At 48.5% G+C, this 21,549-nt stretch overlaps 1 protein-coding gene across 1 annotated transcript in view; it reads left to right on the forward strand.

Moving 5' to 3' along the window:
• Myo1h (myosin IH) overlaps positions 1–21,549 on the forward strand; it is a 73,735-nt gene that overhangs the window by 34,368 nt on the left and 17,818 nt on the right. Inside the window, exons 6-15 of the mRNA XM_085837046.1 lie at positions 729–908; positions 4,552–4,650; positions 6,627–6,740; positions 7,110–7,181; positions 8,025–8,144; positions 10,775–10,842; positions 11,436–11,541; positions 14,092–14,172; positions 15,829–15,920; positions 19,636–19,730. Of these exons, the coding sequence (XP_085693172.1) occupies positions 729–908; positions 4,552–4,650; positions 6,627–6,740; positions 7,110–7,181; positions 8,025–8,144; positions 10,775–10,842; positions 11,436–11,541; positions 14,092–14,172; positions 15,829–15,920; positions 19,636–19,730 (1,027 nt within the window). The remainder of the gene's footprint in view (positions 1–728; positions 909–4,551; positions 4,651–6,626; positions 6,741–7,109; positions 7,182–8,024; positions 8,145–10,774; positions 10,843–11,435; positions 11,542–14,091; positions 14,173–15,828; positions 15,921–19,635; positions 19,731–21,549) is intronic.

A 21,549-nucleotide genomic window follows, 5' to 3' on the forward strand; every position in this document is an offset into this window, starting at 1 on the left:
ATCACTACTGCGATTCAGTAGAGACGCGGTCCCCTTTCCAACGAGTGATGCTTTTATTGATTCAGAGTGTTGTTAATGAGGTTAGAAGGCCTTGACCTCACACCACATACAGAAATTAAATAATGTGGGTTTGGCAGGATGGTTTGGTATGTACAAGCACTTGCTACACAAGCCCGATGGCCAAGGTTAGACCCCAGGAACCACTACGGAGTGGGGAGGGAGAAGAGGGAACCAAACCCTGACGGTTGTTCTCCGATCTACATGTGCGTGCGTGCGTCCCTGAGCACACATATACACAACAATAAATACAAATGTTATTTTAAAATTAGCAGGCTGGACCATAGTCTGGAACATTAAACAGTAAAACAAGTAGAGAAAATATGTCCCCGATCTCAGACTGGGCAAAAACTGAGCCTAAGGAAAAAAATCAACCTTTGACCCCGAGAGATTGCTGTTCATTCAGATTGTAAAGCTGCCACATTGGTCACCATGCGTCCCTGTAATTTTAGTGCTTGGGAGACCAGGCAGGAAGAACATGAGTTCAGGGCTAGCCTGGACTACACAGTAAAGCTGAAGTTAATCTGGATGACCGAGACTCTCCCCTTCTCTCCCCTGCCCCTTGCAAAAGCCACCTAGGCTACTGCAGTGGGAGGGGCCTGCAACGGGAGGGGCCTGCAATGGGAGGGGCCTGGCCGGGGCGGTCACCTGCATCTTGTTCTGTTTTGAAGGGTGTACCTGTAGGCGGCCACATCATCAGTTACTTGATCGAAAAGTCCCGAGTCGTCTATCAAAACCACGGCGAGCGGAACTTCCACATCTTCTACCAGCTGCTAGCGGGCGGTGGAGCGGAGCGCCTCTCCTCCCTGGGACTCGAGCGAGACCCCCAGCTCTACAAGTACCTCTCGCAGGTTGGAAAGACCAGTAACCGGCTTCGGTGGCCTCTGGGAGGACGGGGCCAGGGGTGTCTGATGCTCTGCTTGCACTCTCTCCCGTGAAGCTTGGCACAAGCAAGCAAACTAACACATCTTCTCTCCTGATTGACAGCCATCTCATCTCAGGAAGGCAGCCCAGTGTCTAGTTCCTCGCAGAAGTTAGAACCAGTTGAACAACCTTAGAAACAAAGAGAGCACCGCCAGGGGTAGAGAGCAGTGGCCTCTTGCACACAAATCCCTAGGTTCGAAACCCAGCACTAGGTGAAGAAACAGATGTTGGAGCTCACCTTCGAATATTTAGATTCAGCCCTTCCCGAGTGGGAAGGTCCCGGTTTTGAGTCCCAGGGCCACACATCCTTCTCTTAGATCTGAGACATAGCCAAGGCTAGCTAACACATAGTTAGCTGCTGGGGTGGACCGTGACAGGCATGGCCGTTCCTCTCTGCCCACATCAACGGATCTGAAATCTCTCTCTGCCCTCTGAGAGCTCAGCTGCAAACGGGAAGCAATTCCAGCCGGTCCCTCGAGGGGGCCTGGGAGCTAGCGTTGTTGATGGACCTTCAGCGTTTAGCTTCCAGGCTTTGGTTTTTTTCTGCAGACAGGGTTCGGAGATGCCTGGGCTGCAGGGGGGTGGGGGTGGGGAGAGAGAGACAGAGACAGACAGAGAGACAGAGAAAGAGAAAGAAAGAAAAAGAAAGAAAGAAAGAAAGAAAGAAAGAAAGAAAGAAAGAAAGAAAGAAAGAAAGAAAGAAAGAAAGAAAGACAACAGACAAGCAAGCCCTTAGGGGAAAAGCTTGAATGACTTAAAAAGCTGAAAAGGATCAAAGAATCGTGATGAGCTGGCAGCTGGTCCTCAGAACAGAGGACTTGGTTGGTTTTACGTTTCTTTTTAAGGACCTGATTTTCCCAGCATGGCCACGTGGTCTCTGTCATCTCTGTGTGTGATCAGCAGGGAAAATGACAGAAACCTCACTCATTTCCCCAGGCAACTTCTCTTCCCTCTGAGCATCACATCTCTGTTCTAGAGATTCACAGAGACACAGGCACACAAACACACACACGGAGACACACATATATACACAGACAGACACAGAGATATAGACATGCACACAGAAATACAGACAGATAGACATACACATACACACACACAAAGAGATACATATATACAGAGACACACAGAGATACAGACACACACAGAGAGAGAGAGACTCAGAGACACATATACACAGAGAGAGACACACAGATACAGAGATACAGACACAGACATACAGAGAGTCACATACATACACAAAGAGACACAGAGGTACAGACACACAGAGAGACACATGCATACACACAGAGACACAGATGCACACACACACCTTTCTTATAGAATTTTTTCTTGGACCTACTGCTTCAATCAAATCCATATATGCTACTAGGTTTGCGAACAGTTTTAGCAATTTGCTAGTGTGTGTTTGTTTTGACTCCATTCCGTGATACCCCACAACTGCTATCCCACAAAGCCAGGGAACTGTTCAGATTGTATTGTGCTTTGCACTGCTCTAAACCAAGTGGGACAGATCTCAGAGGGACAGGTCTGCTGGATATGCTGTGCCTGAAGGAAGCAGGAACAGATGTCATATGGGAAGGGACAGCTGCTCAGGTCCCATGGGACCCATTCCAGAACCCCTCATGAGTGGGGGCAACATCCAGGGATGTTTGAGTCTTTTATATAAAATGACGAAGTGTTTGCATATGGCCTATGTATCCTCCCATACATGTAAGTTGTCCCCAGGTCCAAATACGATGCAAATGCTGTTCCAGGTGGTTATGGGGGCGGAGGACATGGGTCAGTCAGTAAAGTGCTTGCCACGCAAGCATGGGAAACCTGATTTTGAAGCCCTTGCTGCCACATCAAAAGTGAGGAAGAAGAGGGAGGACCCTCGAGGCTCCTTCCAGCCTTCCGGTCTAATCAAATCCATGAGCTCCATGGTCAGTCAGAGACCCTGTCTCAAAAGTAAGGTGGAGGGTGATCAAGAAAGAGACCCAGCGTGGGCCTCCACGCACAGACTCGGAAAATGTGCACACAGAGAACATTGTTTAGGGGAATAAGAAAAAAGAGAAGTCTGCACATGCCCAGTGAGACGCCACTTACCTGAATATTTTTGGTCGCCTGTGAGGATATAGAACTCACAGACGTGGAACTCTGTTTTCTAAAACTGTGAGTTTTATTCTGGCTGATTCTTTGGCGGATGCTGTATATAACCCAGAAATATCTCAAGATGATGCACCTTCAGGCAACCAGCAAACCGGAACCCCTCGTACCCCAAATGCAAGACAAATTTTAGAATGTCTATACCGTTTCCTCTTTAAATTGTGACATTGTTGGGCCAGCAGCACAGACTGAGGAAAAAAAGTCACTTGCCTCAAAGCCTGGGGACCTGAAGTGTATCCCTGGCTCCCACACTGCAAAGGGAGAGAACCAACCCCTGCTCGGCTGTCTCTGATCTCCACATATGCACCCTGGCATACACTGTCCACACGCGTGTACACACATGATAAATAAGTGTGTGAAATTTAAAATGTGATGTTGGTAGCTCTGTTACTTATTTAGAAGCTGTCTTAGTCAGGGTTTCTATTCCTGGACAAAACATCATGAACAAGAAGCAAGTTGGGGAGGAACGGGTTTATTCAGCTTACACTTCCACACTGCTGTTCATCACCAAGGAAGTCAGGACTGGAACTCAAGCAGGGCAGGGAGCAGGAGCTGATGCAGAGGCCATGGAGGGATATTCCTTACTGGCTTGCTTCCCCTGGCTTGCTCAGCCTGCTCTCTTTGCCCCTTGATCACTAATTGAGAAAATGCCTTACAGTTGGATCTCATGGAGGCATTTCCTCAACTGAAGCTCCTTTCTCCGTGATAATTCCAGCTGTGTCAAGTTGACACAAAACTAGCCAGTACAGAAGCCAACACTCACAATTCATTGAGAACCCTGATCCCACCATTGCTTACTGCCTGCCAGTCTGTAAGTGCACACAGCCTCTCCTTCAGTGGGGCGGCCTCCAGTCTATCCCTACAGTGAGGAGGGCGTCCCTGAATATCCCCGAGGGCATCACAGCCATCTTCCAAATGTAAGCCCCGCTGTTTCTCTTCATGGGTCAGCATAATCCCAACTAGACAAACACCTTCCAGGTATGTGGCCAAACTGCAAAGGAAAAGGTGATTTTGGGGGCTGGAGAGATGGCTCAGCAGTTAAGAGCACTGACTGCTCTTCCAGAGGTCCTGAGTTCAATTCCCAGCAACCACATAGTGGCTCACAACCATCTGTAATGGGATCCGATGCCCTCTCATGGTGGTTTGTCTGAAGACAAGGACAGTGTACTCAGATACATAAAATAAATAGATCTTTAAAAAAAAGAAAAGAAAAGAAAAACAGGTCCTGAAAATATAGTTCAGTAGCTTTCTCACACAGGGATTTTTAAACATAAATTACCAAATAAAACTGGAAAAAAAATGATCTCTAGGTAGATTAACACCTTCTTATCTACAGTTTAGGGTTCTGAACTGAGCTAGGAACCAGCGTCTGCATCTTCCATTGTCCTTAAAATGCCACTAACCGATCCAATCGTATCACAGGGTCATTGTGCCAGAGAGTCGCCCATCAGTGACAAGAATGACTGGGAAACCGTGTGTGGTGCCTTTTCTGTCATTGGTTTCACTGAAGCCGACCTTGAGGTAAAGGCCCTGGGGTTCTGGGTGGGTAGCCACCGTGTTTTCTTGGGGCTTGGTTGATGTAGGACCACTGGACTCAGCAAATAAAGGTCCAAACCAGGGCCAGGGGGATGGTGCAGTCGGCAGAGTGAGCCCTAGAACCCGCATCAAAAGCCACGTGTAGGGGCTGGAGAGACAGCTCAGCAGCTAAGAACACTTGTTGCTCTTGCAGACAACTCGAGTTTGGTAACCAGCACCCATGTCAGGTGGCTGGGAACCCCTTAAGACACCAGTTCCAGGGGACCCACTGCTAAATAATAATAATAAAAGTCTTTTTAAAAAAAGACTTATTTTGGGCTGGTGAGATGGCTCAGTGGGTAAGAGCACCCGACTGCTCTTCCGAAGGTCAGGAGTTCAAATCCCAGCAACCACATGGTGGCTCACAACCATCCGTAATGAGATCTGACTCCCTCTTCTGATGTGTCTGAGGACAGCTACAGTGTACTTACATATAATAAATAAATAAATAAATCTTTTAAAAAATAGACTTATTTTATATAGATGAGTATTTTGCCTGCATCGACGTCTATAGATCACATGTGTGCCTGATGCCCACAGAGGCCAAAAGAGGGCGGCGGATCCCCTGGATCTGAAGTTACAGGTAGTTGAGAGGCATCTTGTGAGTGTTAGGGAATCTGAACCCAGGTCCTCTGCTAGAGAGAGCAGCATGGGGTGAGAAGTTAGAGTCCTCTCTCTAGCCCCCCCCCCAAGTCAGGAGATCCCAGCAAGGAGGAAGCAGTGGAAGGGGGTCCCTGGGCTCACTGGCCAGCCAACCTAGAGGAACTAAAAATAACCAAACAAAAGGTGGATTTTGATGGCCATGAGGTGACTGCCAAATTGTCCTCGGTTCCATGCACACAAACATGGACACGCACATGCATACACACGAACATATGTCAGGTAAAAGATAGAGCACCCTGTAACACAAGTACTTTGAGTTAAATAATGAAGACTATGAAGTATAAATATGCCTCGAGTATTTTTTAAAAGATCGAACATAGCCTATTCCAATAGTAAATGAGCATTTTGCCCCTTTTCTGTCAGCTTAAGTTTCTTCAGTGTTGTATAGAGAGAGGTTATATGGTCCTCAATTAGACCCGGTAGCATAGTCCTCCCTGGGTGATGTAGTCCTCCCTGGGCGATGTGATCCTCCCCAGGTGATGTGATCTTCCCCAGGTGATGTGGTCCTCCCTGGGTGATGTGGTCCTCCATTGGACCAGTTGAAGTCCAGTCTCGATTTATATCCATTGGACTTGCACATTGACTCTTTACTTACTCTTCAGTTTTAAAATGAATTGCATCATGGGTAAACATTGAATAGAATCTTGTCACTTTCTTCTGTTTTGATTATAACTCTGTTCATCTTTTAAGAACCAAAACGTAGTCTTATAAAATTATGATAAGATTTGAGGCCATGCTCTTGGCAAATTAAGTGGCTTACCTGTCAGGTTGGTTGGTTGGTTTTGTTTGAGACAGGGTGGTCTCATTATGTAACCCAGGCTGTCCTGGAACTAGTAATCCCCTGCCTTGGCCATCCAAGTGCTGGGGTTACAGGCATACACTAGCTGCAAGTTTGTTTTATAAATAGTGTTGGCTGTCCTGGAACTAGCTCTTTAGACCAGGCTGGCCTCAAGCTCAGAGAGATCTGCCTGCCTCTGCCTCCTGAGTGCTGGGATTAAAGGTGTGCACCACTGCTGGCTGGCTATAAACTGCTTTTACAAAATGTTTATGTGTTTATATTTTGTGCTGGAGGCTTAGTGACTCCCTTCCCCCACCACCCCCATTAAGATAATTAGCACTGGAAAGTGACCAGGGTCCATTACTATCGAGGTGGCTCTGTGAACTGGGCTGGGATTCAGGGGAGGGACATATCACCGTCAATTGTCGAGGAGGTGGTGCTGACCCCTCTGTTGCTGTCCCCTGCCTGCCCACATATCTAGAACCTCTTTGGGATCATCGCTAGTGTCCTACACCTGGGCAACATTTGTTTCAAGGGGGACAAACAAGGCTGTGCCAGCGTCCCGGATACCCACGAAATCAAGTGGATTGCCAAGGTGACCTTCCTTCGCTGATGAGCTCAGAGGGTGGGGTGCAGAGTCTGAACCCCAGGTGTCCACCGCGGTGCAAATGATCAGTACCACACTCTTTCACGGTTAGGAGGGTTAGAGCTTCGACCAGCGAGCCTGTTGCTCTTTGATTTGGTTGGTTTGGTTTTGTGATGGGACCTCATTATGCAGCCTAGCCTGGCCTTGAACTTGCAATCATCCTGGGTGTGGAGATTACGGGAAGGTACCGCCATAGCTGGCCCAGTGAGGCCCCCTTTGCCCTAAAGCACAGCAGTGAGGGAGGGTGGGTGACCCTGAACCCAGAGAGGCCACAGGCTCCGTATTGTCTCTGAATGACGACTGAATGTTTTCACGCAGCTCCTGGGGGTCTGCCCGGCTGTTCTTCTGGAAGCTCTCACTCACAGGAAGATTGAAGCCAAAACAGAAGAGGTAACAACACAGGGCAGGGGAGATGTCAGGCCCCTGCCATGGCTGCTTGACCCAGCCACAGCACTCTGGTGTCCTCTGTGGGTAACAGAGCCTCTAACCCAGCCCAGCAGGCCCTGAGTGGCTCAGCTCTTGCTGGGGTCCCAACCCCATGTCCCTGCACCCATGCCTCCATCTCCTGTCCTACCAGCCTACATTAAACCATCCCAGCTCTATCACGGTGTCTTCCCCTCCCACACACACACCACTCCTTACCCCACTCCACCCCTTAGCCCCTCATCTCTACCTTATACCCCTCTACCCACACCTCTTACCCCATCCTTGTCCCTAACTCCTCATCCCCACCTCTTACCCCATTCCCAGCCCTTACCCCTATCCCTGCCTCTTACCCTCCATCTTTATCCCTCTACCCACAGCTCCTACACCCATCCCTACCCCTTACCCCCCATCCACTCACCCCTTACCCCAACTCCCCACATGCCTCGCCCCTGCCGCACCCTTCCTCACAGGGTGAGCATGTGCCCGTGCTGTTCCCTCTGCTGGGACACCTTTCCCTGTCCCCCACCCTTCAGCCCCCAGACCCCCTGAATCAGGGGCCCTTCCCTGATCACCTGTCTCAGCCTCACAGCTGTCCTTACGGCACCCGTCACTCTCAGCCTGCACCAGGACTTGGATGTCTCCTTAGTGCTCCCACTCTGCCCCAGCTGAGCCCACACACACCAGGCCTGTGTCTGGGTCCTGGTCTCCTAACTTGTGTTCTATGCTCAGTCACTGACAGAGACTGATGTGGACACTGAGGGAGTGGCTTTTCCTGTCTGTAATGGCGTCCCTTACCCTTCTTTCCAGGTGATATGCCCGTTGACAGTAGAACTCTCTGTTTACGCCAGAGACGCCATGGCAAAGGCCGTTTACGGGCGGACATTTACCTGGCTGGTTAATAGAATTAATTCTTCCTTAGTTAACAAGGTGGGTCAACACACATTGGGTGTCCTGTTCTCATTGAAGTGGTAATGTCTTACGGTCATCATATTGTACCTGTGAACATGAACCGTAAGCTCCTCGTGGGCAGGGGTGATGTCTTTTTGGGTGTTCCATGCCTTGCACACAGTAGGCTGACAGGTGTGCACACCTGCTTGGGGACATTTGCCAAAGTCCAGTATCCACAGCACCTGTGGTAAACCAGACGGCATTTGTCTTAGTCAGGGTTTCTACTCCTGCACAAACATCATGACCAAGAATCAAGTTGGGGAGGAAATGGTTTATTCAGCTTACACTTCCATGCTGCTGTTCATCACCAAGGAAGTCAGGACTGGAACTCAAGCAGGCGAGGAAGCAGGAGCTGAAGCAGAGGCCATGGAGGGATGTTCTTTACTGGCTTGCCTCTCCTGGCTTGCTCAGCTTGCTCTCCTATAGAACCCAAGACTACCAGCCCAGGGATGGTACCACCTACAAGGGGCCTTTCCCCCTTGATCACTAATTGAGAAAATGCCTTACAGCTGGATCTCGTGGAGGCATTTCCCCAACTGAAGCTCCTTTTTCTGTGATAGCTCCAGCCTGTGTCAAGTTGACACACAAAACCAGCCAGTGCAGCTTTCTACAGCCGTAGAATTTTAATGTCTCAGGACGAGCTCCTGTTTAGCTGATGTCACCTTTTTACGTAGGAATCAGATAAGATGTGAGTTTATTCAAAGCTAGAAATCACAGCATGACTCCAGGACCTGGTGTGCAGAGTGCAGACTAGGAGGTAGTATCTCAATCCAGTCGGACACAAGAGTCCACTATGTCCCGTTAAGAATAATGGTGAAGGGCTGGTGAGATGGCTCAGTGGGTAAGAGCACCCGACTGCTCTTCCGAAGGTCCAGAGTTCAAATCCCAGCAACCACATGGTGGCTCACAACCATCCGTAATGAGATCTGGCGCCCTCTTCTGGAGTGTCTGAAGACAGCTACAATTTACTTACATATAATAAATAAATAAATCTTAAAAAAAAAAAAAAGAATAATGGTGAAGGGGTTGGAGAGATAGCTCAGTGGTTAAGAGCACTGGCTGCTTTTCCAGAGAACCCAGGTTCAATTCCCAGCACCCACATGGCAGATCACAGCTGTCTGTAACTCCAGTTCTAGGGGATGTGACATCCTCACACAGACATGCAGGCGAAGCACCAATGCATGTGAAATAAATAAAAATGGGGGGGGGGAGGAGGAGGGAAATGAGGAGGGGGAGAAGAAGCCGAACTAGATGGCTCAGGAGTTAAGAATGCTACTGTCCTTGTAAGAAGACCCAAGTTTGGTTCCCAGCATCCACAATGAGTGTCTCACAATCACCTTTAATTCCTGTTCTAGGGGACCCTGAGAATCTCTTCTGGTTTCTTTGGGTACCAAACTTGGGGGATATGTGTGTGTGCATACACATGCGCACACACTCCCACACACAAATAAATCTTTAAATTAGTAATAACAATCACATCCTCAGTTGCTATAACCAAGCTCTACAGGCTGGGTGACCGATAAAATGTAGAAGTTTACTTAGCTCAGGGCTCTGGACACTGGGGACTTGGGAGCACAGAGCTGCATCTAGTGGAGTCTCCGCCAGCATCCTGACAGGGCAGGGGACATCCCCATAGTGAGGCGGGATGTGCTAGTGAGCCTCTGCATCATGGTGGCCCTGTCTAATGACCTTGTCCTCCTAATACCGATGACGTGAGTCTGAGGATACTGATTCTGACAGGTGAACTTTGGGGAGACAAACTGAGACAGGGCATCACTGCGAGGTGCCCACCCGCGCCTGTATGAAGAGACGGTCATGCCTCTGCCTCCTCTCACCTGGGCAAGCACTTCCTGGCAGTTTGTAGGCCACTTTCATTGTTGGGTTGGGAGCAAGCGCACACCGGAGGCTGGAGAGATATGAAGCCAGGCAGTGAACCAGAAGGCAAGGTGTTGCTTGCCTAGGGAAGCCACAGACAGGGCCAGCTGAGGCCCAGCCTTAGGCCCCAAAAGTTACTATGAAGAAAAAGTCAGGAGCCATGTGCTTTGTCGCTCAGTCCCAAAGTTAGGGACAGCAACAGGGATTGCAAAGATTAAACTTAACCAGATCAGTCCCTTTCCCACTACTCTGATGGTGATGACCAGGAAGAGAGCATCACACGGCGAGAGAGAAAGATCATGGTCTGTGCAGCTCTGGTCTCTTTGTAGGAAGTTAGCAGCATCAGGTCCTCTGGGCTCTGCTCTGACTGTCGTATCTACCTGATGGTTCCCCCAGAGGCCCCATTTCCAAACCCCATAGTCAAATTTAGTTTCCATCTCTTACAGCCTCGCTGTGGGGATGGAGTTTCAACACCAGAGCCTTTGGGTAAGAGTTTGAATGGTGGCTTCACGGTTAAAAGCATATGCGGCTCTTACAGAGCATCCGTGTTTAGTTCCCGGCGGCAGGCGGCACCTATGTCAGGCAGCTCACAGCTGTCTGGAACACCAGCTCCAGGGGATCCAGTGCCCTCTTCTGGTCTCCACAGGCACCTGCAAGCATCTTTTAGTGCACAGGAAGATGCTTTGGGAGAGCCATAGTGCTAGAAGCTAATAGCATACATTTTCCCCAACTAGGATTTCACCCAAAAGACTGTGATTGGGTTGTTGGACATCTATGGCTTCGAAGTCTTTGACAAAAATGGGTGAGTTTGCCCTGTGTGCCTGCCTGCACCACCTGCCTGCACTGCCTGCCTGCACCACCTGCCTGCACTGCCTGCCTGCCTGCCTGCACTGCCTGCACTGCCTACCTGCACTGCCTGCCTGTACCACCTGCCTGCACTGCCTGCCTGCCTGCACTGCCTGCACTGCCTACCTGCACTGTCTGCCTGTACCACCTGCCTGCACTGCCTGCCTGCCTGCACTGCCTGCACTGCCTGCCTGCATGACCTATCTGCACCACCTGCCTGCACTGCCTACCTGCCTGCTTGCATTGCCTGCACTACCTGCTTGTCTGTTTATCTGCTTGCCTCTTGGTGTTAGAGTCTGCAACTGGTTTCCCTGCCCCTAGAACTACAGATCTGCAGTCCTCAATTTACACACGGTTCCCGGCAAGTGTTTCATCCATAGGGCTGCATCCTAGCCATTCACACGCTGCCCTGACCCTGTTTCCATGGGATTTTTCCAATTTATTAGTGGACTGCTCTATAGATAAAATCTATGTCCTCGCAAAGAAGTGGTTTGGTTGTGCTTGGTCTATCTGCATGAGTCATACGACCAAAACCCCCTGTATTTCTAGTTTTGAACAGTTTTGTATAAATTACTGCAATGAGAAACTACAGCAACTGCTGATAGAGAGGACGCTGAAGGCGGAGCAGGCCGAGTATGAATCTGAAGGCATTGAGGTGAGCATTGGATGTGTCTCCAAGTTAGAGAGAGAGACAGAGAGAGAGAGAGTCAGAGACAGAGAGACAGAGACAGAGTGAGAATCTGAGAGGGATGGGTGGGAGGAGGAAGAGAGGGAGGGAGGGTAGGGGTGGGTGCAGGGCTAGCAGTGGATACACAGGTTTTGAACACACTGGTAAAACACCCTACCTCCTAGCTCCACCCAGACCCCTCCTCATTTCTTGGATTGGGGACTTTTAGTTCTTCCCTAGGAAAATACTTGGGATATCTAGAAAGTATCTATAATGAGGATTTTAGAATTTGGGTTTCTTTTAAAAAATACAATTATTATAAGACTATGTTTTCATTTTAATCCCAGGTGTGAGATGTGGGGCTGCTTCAGACTGTCCACAGCAGCTGACTATGATTTGCCTCATGCTCTAGCAGGGGTGTGATTTTGCCAGTCACAGATAGCTTCTGTGATTGTGTGACACTGGAAATTCTGGGAACTTTTCAGAGGGTTTATAAATGCTAGAGCCCCAAGAGGAGGTACCGTTGGTCTCAGTTTGCTAAGTCATGCTCAAAACAAGGACTGGAGAGATGACTCATCAATTAAAAGCACTGACTATTCTTCCAGAGGTCCTGAGTTCAATTCCCAGCAACCACGTGGTGGATCACAATCATCTGTAATGGGATCTGATGCCCTCTTCTGGTGTGTCTGAAGACAGCTACAGTGTTCTGATGTATACATAAAATAAATAAATAAGTCTTTTTAAAAAAGCACAAGAAATCAGATATCTTGACAGTAAAGATCAAACTTGTCCCAAGGACCTCGATGCCCCTAATCAGCAGGAAGTAGTCTAACGATGATGTAGGTCACCTCCTTTGTGACCCTGACTTTGTTCAGGGACTCTTCCTGTCCCTTTTTCTGTCTTATCTAGTATTAGAGGTTGAACAGGTGGGGAAAAGGTGGAGAAGGGTGGAAGAAAGAATCACCCACAAAGTAGCAAAGACTGGCTACAAGAATCATTTAAGAATGTTGCAGCCAGGTGTGGTAGCCCAAGCCTTTAATCCCAGCACTCAGGAGGCAGAGGCAGGCTGACCAGTCCAGCAGGTCCAGTTATTCGAGGGTCTCGAGGGGACCTTCTCCTAAGAACCAAATGGGGGAGGGAGAGATGGACACCAAGTGCAAGAGAACTGACACACGGAAACAGTCTGATTAGCATCAAGGTGTCACTGTATTTAGCAAGGCTCAAGGCTTAAATGCACACGCAAAAGGGGAAGTACTTCTCAGCAGGAGGGATGGGGCAGCAGAAATTTTTCTTTTGGCTACTACACGGGGAAGCAGGAACTTGGTGGTATCAGGGTACATCTTGTGGTTAGGACATCCGGTGCTGACTTAGGGCTGGAACAATCTGTGGTTGTTCTCTGAGCAGTGCGTCGGTGGCCCGATTTAACCCCCTTTTCTTCTCGGGGGGGGGGGGGAGAGGCCCAATTCAGAGATCAGAACAGTTGTGTTGTCTTAATAGCTCCCAACAGCAGGCAGATTTCTGAGTTCGAGGCCAGCCTGGTCTACAAAGTGAGTTCTAGGACAGCCAGGGCTATACAGAGAAACCCTGTCTCAAAAAAACAAAATAAATTAAAAAAAAAAAAAAGAATGTTTAAGTCCAGCACTGTGTGTGTGTGTGTGTTTGTGTGTGTGTGTTTGCGTGATGGCATGATGTGCATTTGCATGTAGGTACACATCCAGGGCACAAAGGACACCTGAAGAATCAGTCCCCTGCCCCTACATGGGTTACAGGGATCAAACTCTGGATATGAGGCTTGTGCTGCAGACCCCTTTACCTGCTGAGCCATCTCACCAGCCCCCAAAGTATAATTTTTTTTTAAAAAAAGATTTCATTTCGTGTGTGTGTGTGTATGTTGGGGGAGGAGGGGTACCTTATTGCAGGTGCCTGTGAAGACCAGAAAGGCAGCAGGTTCCCTCCGGAGCCAGAGTTATACACAGTTATAAGCTACACGTGCATGCTGGGAACTGACCTTGGGTCCTCCGTGAGAGCAGTAAATGTTAACTAAACGCTGAGTCAACTCTCCAGCCCCCCCCCCAAAGTATAATTTTTTTTAATTAGGCTGTTTTTATTTAGGAGATTCAAGAATAGATGGATGTATATAGATCAATGCATGTAGCACAACACATAAATAGAATTAAAAACACAAATCACATAATCATTTCAATGGATCATAAAACCCTCTGACAAAATACAAAACTTCACCATTACAGAAGTCTTTTTTTAAAATATTTTTCCATGTCATTTTCTTTTCTTTTTTTTTTTTTTTACATTAATGGTCATTTTATTTATTTATTTATTTATTATCATTTCCAATTTTAAAATTAGGTATTTTCTTCATTTACATTTCAAATGCTATCCCAAAAGTCCCCCATACCTTCCCCCCAAAGTATAATTTTTTTAAGGTTAGATATGAAAATAAGATTTGGAGAATCTGGGTCAAGCTGATGTGCTCCATGCCCCTGTGCATGCTGGGAGAATCCTTCCCTTCTGTCTTTTCAGTGGGAGCCTGTCCAATACTTCAACAACAAGATCATCTGTGACTTGGTGGAAGAGAGACACAGAGGGATCATTTCTATTCTGGTGAGAAAACAGTGGCCCACCTCATTGACTAGGTGCCTGTCACAGGCAGATGAAGGCTCAGGGCTCAAAAGGCAGAGAGGGAGAGCCCTGTGTAACCCCAGCAACGAGGAACAATTGCCATGGGTTTGAGGCCAGCCTGGGCTACACAGTAAATTCTATAGCCTAGGCTATAGAATGGGATGTCTCACAATGTATGTGTGTGTGTGTAAGTATGTGTCAATGTGTGTTTGTGTGTGTGTGGGTGTTTATATGTGTTAGTGTGTGTTTGTGGGGGTATGTGAGTGTGTGTGTCAGTGTGTGTTTATGTGTGTAGGGTTAGTATGTGTATGTGAGTGTGTGTGAGAAAGTGTGAGTTGGGGGTTGTGAGTGTGTGGGTGGGGAGTATGTGTGTCAGTGTGTGTTTGTGTGTGGGTGTGTGATTAGGTGTGTGTGTTTGGGGAGTGTCAGTGTGGGAGATGTGAGTGGGTGGGGGTGAGTGTGTGTGGGGAGGTGTGTGGGGGGGAGGTATGAGTGTGTGTGTGTGTTTATATGTGTCAATATGTGTGTAGGGAGGTGTGTATGTCAGTGTGTGTTTGTGTGTGGGGGTGTGAGTAGGTGTGTGTATTTGGGGGGTGTCAGTGTGGGAGATGTGAGTGGGTGGGGGTGCGTGTGTGAGGGGAGGTGTGTGTTTGTGGGAGGGGATGAGTGTGTGTGTTTATATGTGTCGGTGTGTGGAGGGAGGTGTGTGTGTGTGTGTCAGTGTGTGTGTGGGGGGGGGTAATGAATGTGTGTGTGTGTGTGTGTTGGGTGGGTGTAAGGATGTATATGCTGAATATGGCCAATTGAGTAGACTCGTTGTTGAGGAAGTTAACTCACAGGATAGAGAGACGTGCGGCCCACGGCTGCTTCTACAGCTCCCTTCCCACGAGGCCTCCACACTGTGCACATCCCTGTGCATTGTTCCCGATCCGTAATGGCTGGTTAGGAGTGTTTCAATAAGCTGCCGTGGCAACCCTGAGTGTCTGTGGAAAGTCTGAAAATGTGGTCAGAGCGGGGCATGGTGGGGCACGCCTCTTATCCCAGCGTTCAGGAATCATGACCTTGAGGCCAGCCTGAGCTGCATATCAAGACACTAACTAAGAGTTGGGGAGGAAATAAAAATGAGTCAGACTGGGGTGTGACAGTGCACTCCTGTCTCTCCAATGCTCAGGCAGCTGAGGCAGGAGGATTATGAGTTTGAGGCGACTCCAAGCTTCAGAGCAAGACTCTAACTAGAGGCAAGGGAGTGGGGAGGGGAGGGGAATGAATGAATGAAAAGATACAGGCCAGAGTGTGAGCTGGCTGGCACCCATAACCTCAGCTCTGAGAAGACTTAAGCAGGAGTTTAGGGCAACCTGGAGACACAGCAAAGTCCCGGCTCAAAAGAAAGGATGAGGGGGATGGGAAAGGAATCAGAAAAGGACGGGTCAGATGCAAGGGGTTTGACTCTGCGCATTTCCAGGCTCTCTGGGGAAGACAGAAGGGAAGGGTTCTCCCAGCATGCACAGGGGTGGCTCACACGTGATGGCGCACTCCTTCCTCCCATTGGCCTCGTGGAAGGGTGAAAGCACTTAGACCCCGGGTCAGCCAGCGCATGCGCGGGTGTGAGGTTCAGCCTGTCCTCTTTCCATCTGATAGGATGAAGAGTGTATCCGTCCCGGCCCCGCGACGGACTTGAGTTTCCTGGAGAAGCTGGAGGAGAAAGTGGGCAAGCATGCGCACTTCCAAACGTGCGTACTTTGTTTATCTGAAGGGCTGTCCTGTGGGGAGAACGTCGTGCTTTCTCGGACCTGTGTCCAAATGCGAGTACTTTGGGGCCGGAGAGGTTGCTCCATGGGTACCTGCGCTTGTGTAAGCATGAGGCCCCAGGTTCCGATCCTAGCACCCACCCAAGAAGCTGGGCATGGTTGCCCTGGTCCCTAACCCCAGCTAGCTGCCAGCCGAGCTCCAGGTTCAGTGAGAGCCCCTGCCTAAAAGAAGAAGTAAGAGCTGATCGAGCAGGACACCAGTGTCTGTCCTCTTCAGGTCTTTATGTGTCAAGCACATACACGTTTACATATTATACCATACACATGCATGCATACCTATAGCACTGTGATGTCACATGCGAAAATAACATCCTGAGAACTGGCTCATGTCGGCATGCCCTTGTGAGTAGAAATCGGACTGACGGGATCAGTTTAGGTCCAGTAAGGACAGTCAGATGCAGTTGACGCAGGCTTGCCATCACAGCGCTTGCTCGGGAGGCTGAGACAGGGAATTGGGAGTTCAAGGCCAGCCTGGGCCACAAAGAAAGAAAGACACTGTCTCAAAAGACCTTAAAACAGACAAATATGTAGAACCTGCTGACCATGGTCGAAGTTAAACCATGTGTCAAAAACCAAACAGAACCTTTTTAATGGTTCGTGGCTGACCAAGGAATTGAACATATGAGATAAGCAAAAGCAACAACAACCGCCGGGTGAAAAAAAAAAAAGCCACATCAAAATTGCCCCATATTTGTCTTCCCAGGCGTCCATCCTGAGTTCTCAAAATGGCTTGATGGAGACTCTCCAAATATTTTCTCTAAATCTGATTTTCATATCCAGCTTTTAAAAATTTTTTTTAAAGATTTATTTATGTATATGAGTACACTGTAGCTGTCTTCAGACACACCAGAAGAGGGCATCAGATCCCATTACAGATGGTTGTGAGCCACCACGTGGCTGCTGGGAATTGAACTCAGGACCTCTGGAAGAGCAGTCAGTGCTCTTAACCGATGAGCCATCTCTCTAGCTTCCCATGTCCAACTTTAAAAGGCTATACTTTTGAGGTCTGGAGAGATGGCTCAGCAGGTAAGAACATTTACTGCTCACGTGGACAGACACAGAAGAACACGCACCAGCACGCATGCATAAATAAACCAAGGTTTGCACAGAGACTTGAGTTTGAGTACTGGGAACGTGGCTCTGTAGTCAAGGGCTTCTATGCCTGAGACCTGGAATTCAGTCCCCAGCATCAACCAACCAACCAACCAACGAAACAAATCTGGCTTTGAAGGGCAGTCTCAGCTTAACCTCTTACTGAGTGGGTCACACTGAGGCGAGCAATCTGTCCTGTATTTGAACCTCTGTAGTAGGTTATTTCCAGACCTACCCTGTAGCTCTGTGACTGTCCATGGAAATCACCATGGGCAGGGCCCTATTAGAGCTGTTAGACAAACTGGATGAAGTTGTATATGCAAATGAAGTGACCCTGGAGAAACAAACTGACCCACGTTGACGAGTGGGCTCTCACTGGGACCCACTCTGTCCCTTAGGCTAGGCCAGCTGGCCAGTGAGCTCCAGGGACCAGCCTGCCTCCAACTCCCTGGGTTCTGGAAATCAAACTCGTGACTCATGCTTGCATTTCAAATGTTTTGCCAAATGAACTGTTTCACCATTGATAGGTTATTTCCCCCCACTCCCCGATGTTGGTGAACTGAGCCAATTTACACCAGATTAGATTATATTAAAGGCAGATTTATCAGGAAGCTGCGCTCAGGTGGGTGGGTTCACTGGCCCTGAGAACGGAGGCCAGGGAAGTTGCCATGGGGAAAGGGGGGGGGTAGGGGAGGGAGAGAGAAAGGGGTGCATGTATAGAGAGAGAAGAGGAGATTATATAGGCATTATATAGGGAGGAGCTGCTGGGGGAAGGCAGAGGCCAGGGTATGCCAGGTAGAGACTGAAGAATGCTGGGAGAACTGGGAGGCCAGGTCGGCTTTGGTGTGTACAATATGCACCTCAGTCCCTTGTCCCAGGGTCTGAAACCAAACAAACATGCCTTTAAAAAGTTACCTGTTCATTTACTTATTTGTGTGTGAGCACACCCATGGATACATGCGCCACACTGTGTGCAGGTCAGAGGACAACTTGGGGAGGAGGGCAGTTCTCTCCTTCTACTAGGTAGGTCCCAGGGATTGAACTCTGGTCATTAGGCTTAGTTGCAAGCCCCTTTGTCTGCTGAGCTGTTTGCTTCTTCTTCTTCTTCTTCTTCTTTTTTTTTTTTAGATTTATTTATTTATTATATGTAAGTACACAGTAGTTGTCTTCAGACACTCCAGAAGAGGGAGTCAGATCTCATTACGGATGGTTGTGAGCCACCATGTGGTTGCTGGGATTTGAACTCTGGACCTTCGGAAGAGCAGTCGGGTGCTCTTACCCACTGAGCCATCTCACCAGCCCTTCTTCTTCTTCTTCTTCTTCTTCTTCTTCTTCTTCTTCTTCTTCTTCTTCTTCTTCTTCTTCTTCTTCTTCTTCTTCCTCTTCCTCTTCCTCTTCCTCTTCCTCCTCCTCATCTTCCTCCTCCTCCTCCCTTCTTCCTCTTCTACTTCCTTCTATTTCTCTTTCTTACAGTGGGATTTTCTAGATCTAGACCCACCAGTGGTTAAATAATGACACAGAGACTTACTAATTTTTATTATAGCTCAGGCCTTCAGATCCAGCTGCTTCCCAGCCAGCTCATCTAACTTAATTGTATTATCCTAGCTCACCGTTTGGCTAGTTCTTTCCCTCTCTCTCAGTCCCCGTACATCTGAACACCTCCATGTCCTGCTGGCAACCCCCCCCCACCCCATTCTTCTCCCAGAGACCCTCTCTCACTTCCTGCGCTCCCTTTCCTGCTTAGCCACTGACCTTCCGATCTTTATTAAGCCAATCAACAGGTAAGGGACACAGTCTGTGAAATACGGGGGCAGGTGACTGAGAAGAGTGACAATACCAAAATCAGGTCAGTACTTAGCTCTTAGCTCTCTGCCAGCACAGCAATCAACAGTTGACTCTACACAGACACCTTCATACAACATACTTAATACTTCCTCTCCCCCTCCTCCCTCTCCTCCTTCTCCTCTTCCTCCTCTTCCTCCTCCCCTTCTTTGAGACAGGATCTCACTATGTAGCCTTGGCTGACCTGAAGCTCATGTGAACCAGGGTGGCCTTAGACTCAGAAAGACCTTCCCGTCTCCTGAATACTGGAATTAAAGTTATGCCACCATACCCAACCTCCAGTTCTGGGGTATCCAAGACCATCTTTTGACCTCAGCAGGCACAAGGCCCAAATGTGATACACAGGCATACACGCAGGCCAAACACCCATATATACAACATTTTAAAATAGGACAAAGGCCCTGCGTTGAGGGAATCCAGGGCTTTATGCTTGCTCAGCAGGTGTTCTTCCTAACCCAGCCAAGCCCCCAGCCCAGGTCACTTTACTTAAACCAGACAAAACAAAGGCCAAATGTTTCTCGCAGACATATGCTTGTCTTCCTCACTCGTTTAGGTGAAGGAAGGCTCTGATTATGAGACCTGATAGACAGCGGGTCAGGGTCAAGGCTCCCTAGGAGCCCGCATGGAGTCAGCTTCAGTGTAGATGGCCCAGGACTTCTTGGTCATGCTTGCTGCAGAGGTGGTCTGTGTTTGTGTCTTGTAGCCGGAAGCTGGCTGGTCCAAAGGGCCAGAAGAGGATCGGCTGGCTGGAATTCTGCCTCCTGCATTACGCAGGAGAGGTTACCTACTGCACCAAAGGTGAGTGGCCAGGGTGGGTCACAACCATGCAGGTGTCCAGGTGTGCATCTGGTCACCAAGTAAGTCCTCCAAGGCCACCCCAAAGTTCCTTAGTGTCACATTCAAGCAAGCCACTTGAAAGGTCTTTATTTATTAATTCCTGATATTTTTATGCCCAAGTCACAGGGACCGCAAAGACCATAGAAGAGCCAATTCCAGTGCAAATACACAAGGGTCTTTTTGTTTTGTTTTGTTTTGTTTTGTTTTGTTTTGTTTTGTTTTGTTTTGAGACAGGGTTTCTCTGTGTAGCTCTCTGGCTGTCCTGGAACTCACTCTGTAGACCAGGCTAGCCTCGAACTCAGAAATCTGCCTACCTCTGCCTCCGGAGTGCTGGGATTAAAGGCGTTCGCCACCACGCCCAGCTTCAGGCATCATTTTAGAACACTGCCTGCCTATACTGTCTGCCTCTCCCTCACACTCTTTGCGCCCCCCCAACCCTCTGCCCCTCCCCTATAGCCTCTGCCCCTCCCACACAGCGCTAGGCAATGAACTAACGCCCTTCCTAAATTCATAGCTCCTGTTCTGTCCTGGAGAATCCCACTTGTGATCTGTCCGGGTCTGGTTTCCCTCTTTAGCGTAAGGTTTCATGCTTCCTCCACGTTGCCATTCATCTTCATTGCCCAGTAATATTCCTTTCTCTGGATAAGCTTCTCTGTGCCTGTAGTTCACTAACCATTCAGGGCGCTTATCCTTCTTGCCATAGTTGAAAACTGATAAGCCTGCACACTCCCCTCCCACACAGTAGCAGCGACGGCACCTGGGGCCATGAATGCATGAAAAGTTTTAGAATTCTGGGACAGTCTCACTGAGTTGCCCAGGCCGGCTTTGAACTTGCCATCTTCTTGCCTCAGCTTTCTGAGTAGCTGGGGTGACCAGGTCACTTTTATTTTCCTGGGTAGACAATGAGGAAGGGAATGACTGGGTCCCATGTAAGTCCATGTTTAGTGTTTTCAGGAGCCTCCTGACTGCCATGGTCCCAGTTTCTCCTCATCTTCCCCAGCATCCACAATGCTCTGCCAGCAGCCTTCTGGGCATGTGTGACAGCCTGCCCTGTGGTTCTCCTGGTAGCTGGTGATGTCAAACACTCTTGTGTACTTGCCAGTCATTTGCGTAACTTCCCTGGATAAATACCTATTTAGATACTTTGGCCATTAAAAAAATTATTGTTGAATCATGAGAGTTCTTTATATATTATGGACATTAGACCTTTGTCAGATATAGAATTTGCCAGAATCTCCCCCAATTCTGAGAACTGACCTTTTGAGAGACCAGATATTTTGGGTTCAGGCTCCATCTTAGCCACGTTATTCCCCAACAAATCTGTAACCCCAGGTTATAAGCTCCTTTAAATGCTTGCCTAAATCTGCTCCTTTGTGGACTTTTGGGGTTCACAAACGTTTCCTGGCACAACACTTTCTTGTTATTGATGGGTATCTTTCAAAGCACCAGAAAATTCACCACTAAGAGTCTTTTTAAAATAACAAAACACATTTTAAGTTTGTTTTTTCTTTTTCTTTAAATGCAAAGCAGTGTAGAGCACTTAAAAGAATAGATTGGCTCTCTGTTGAGATGATTCCATTTGTATTTCGAGGCCAGCCTGGTCTACGGAGCGAGTTGCAGGTCAGTCAGAAGTGCACAGTAGGACCTTGTCTGAGCTAACCAACACAATCAGAACAGCACCAGCAAGAGGGAAAGGACATCAAGAGAGTTTGCCTTTGTCAGTGGGGCTGAAAGTCACATGGTCTCAGCTTGCCTTCTGGGGCTCAGTGCCCCCCCCAGG

This window comes from Mus caroli, unplaced genomic scaffold (genome assembly GCF_978045245.1).
Source record: "Mus caroli unplaced genomic scaffold, Mus_caroli_1 scaffold_4, whole genome shotgun sequence".
In the NCBI taxonomy this organism is placed as follows: domain Eukaryota; kingdom Metazoa; phylum Chordata; class Mammalia; order Rodentia; family Muridae; genus Mus; species Mus caroli.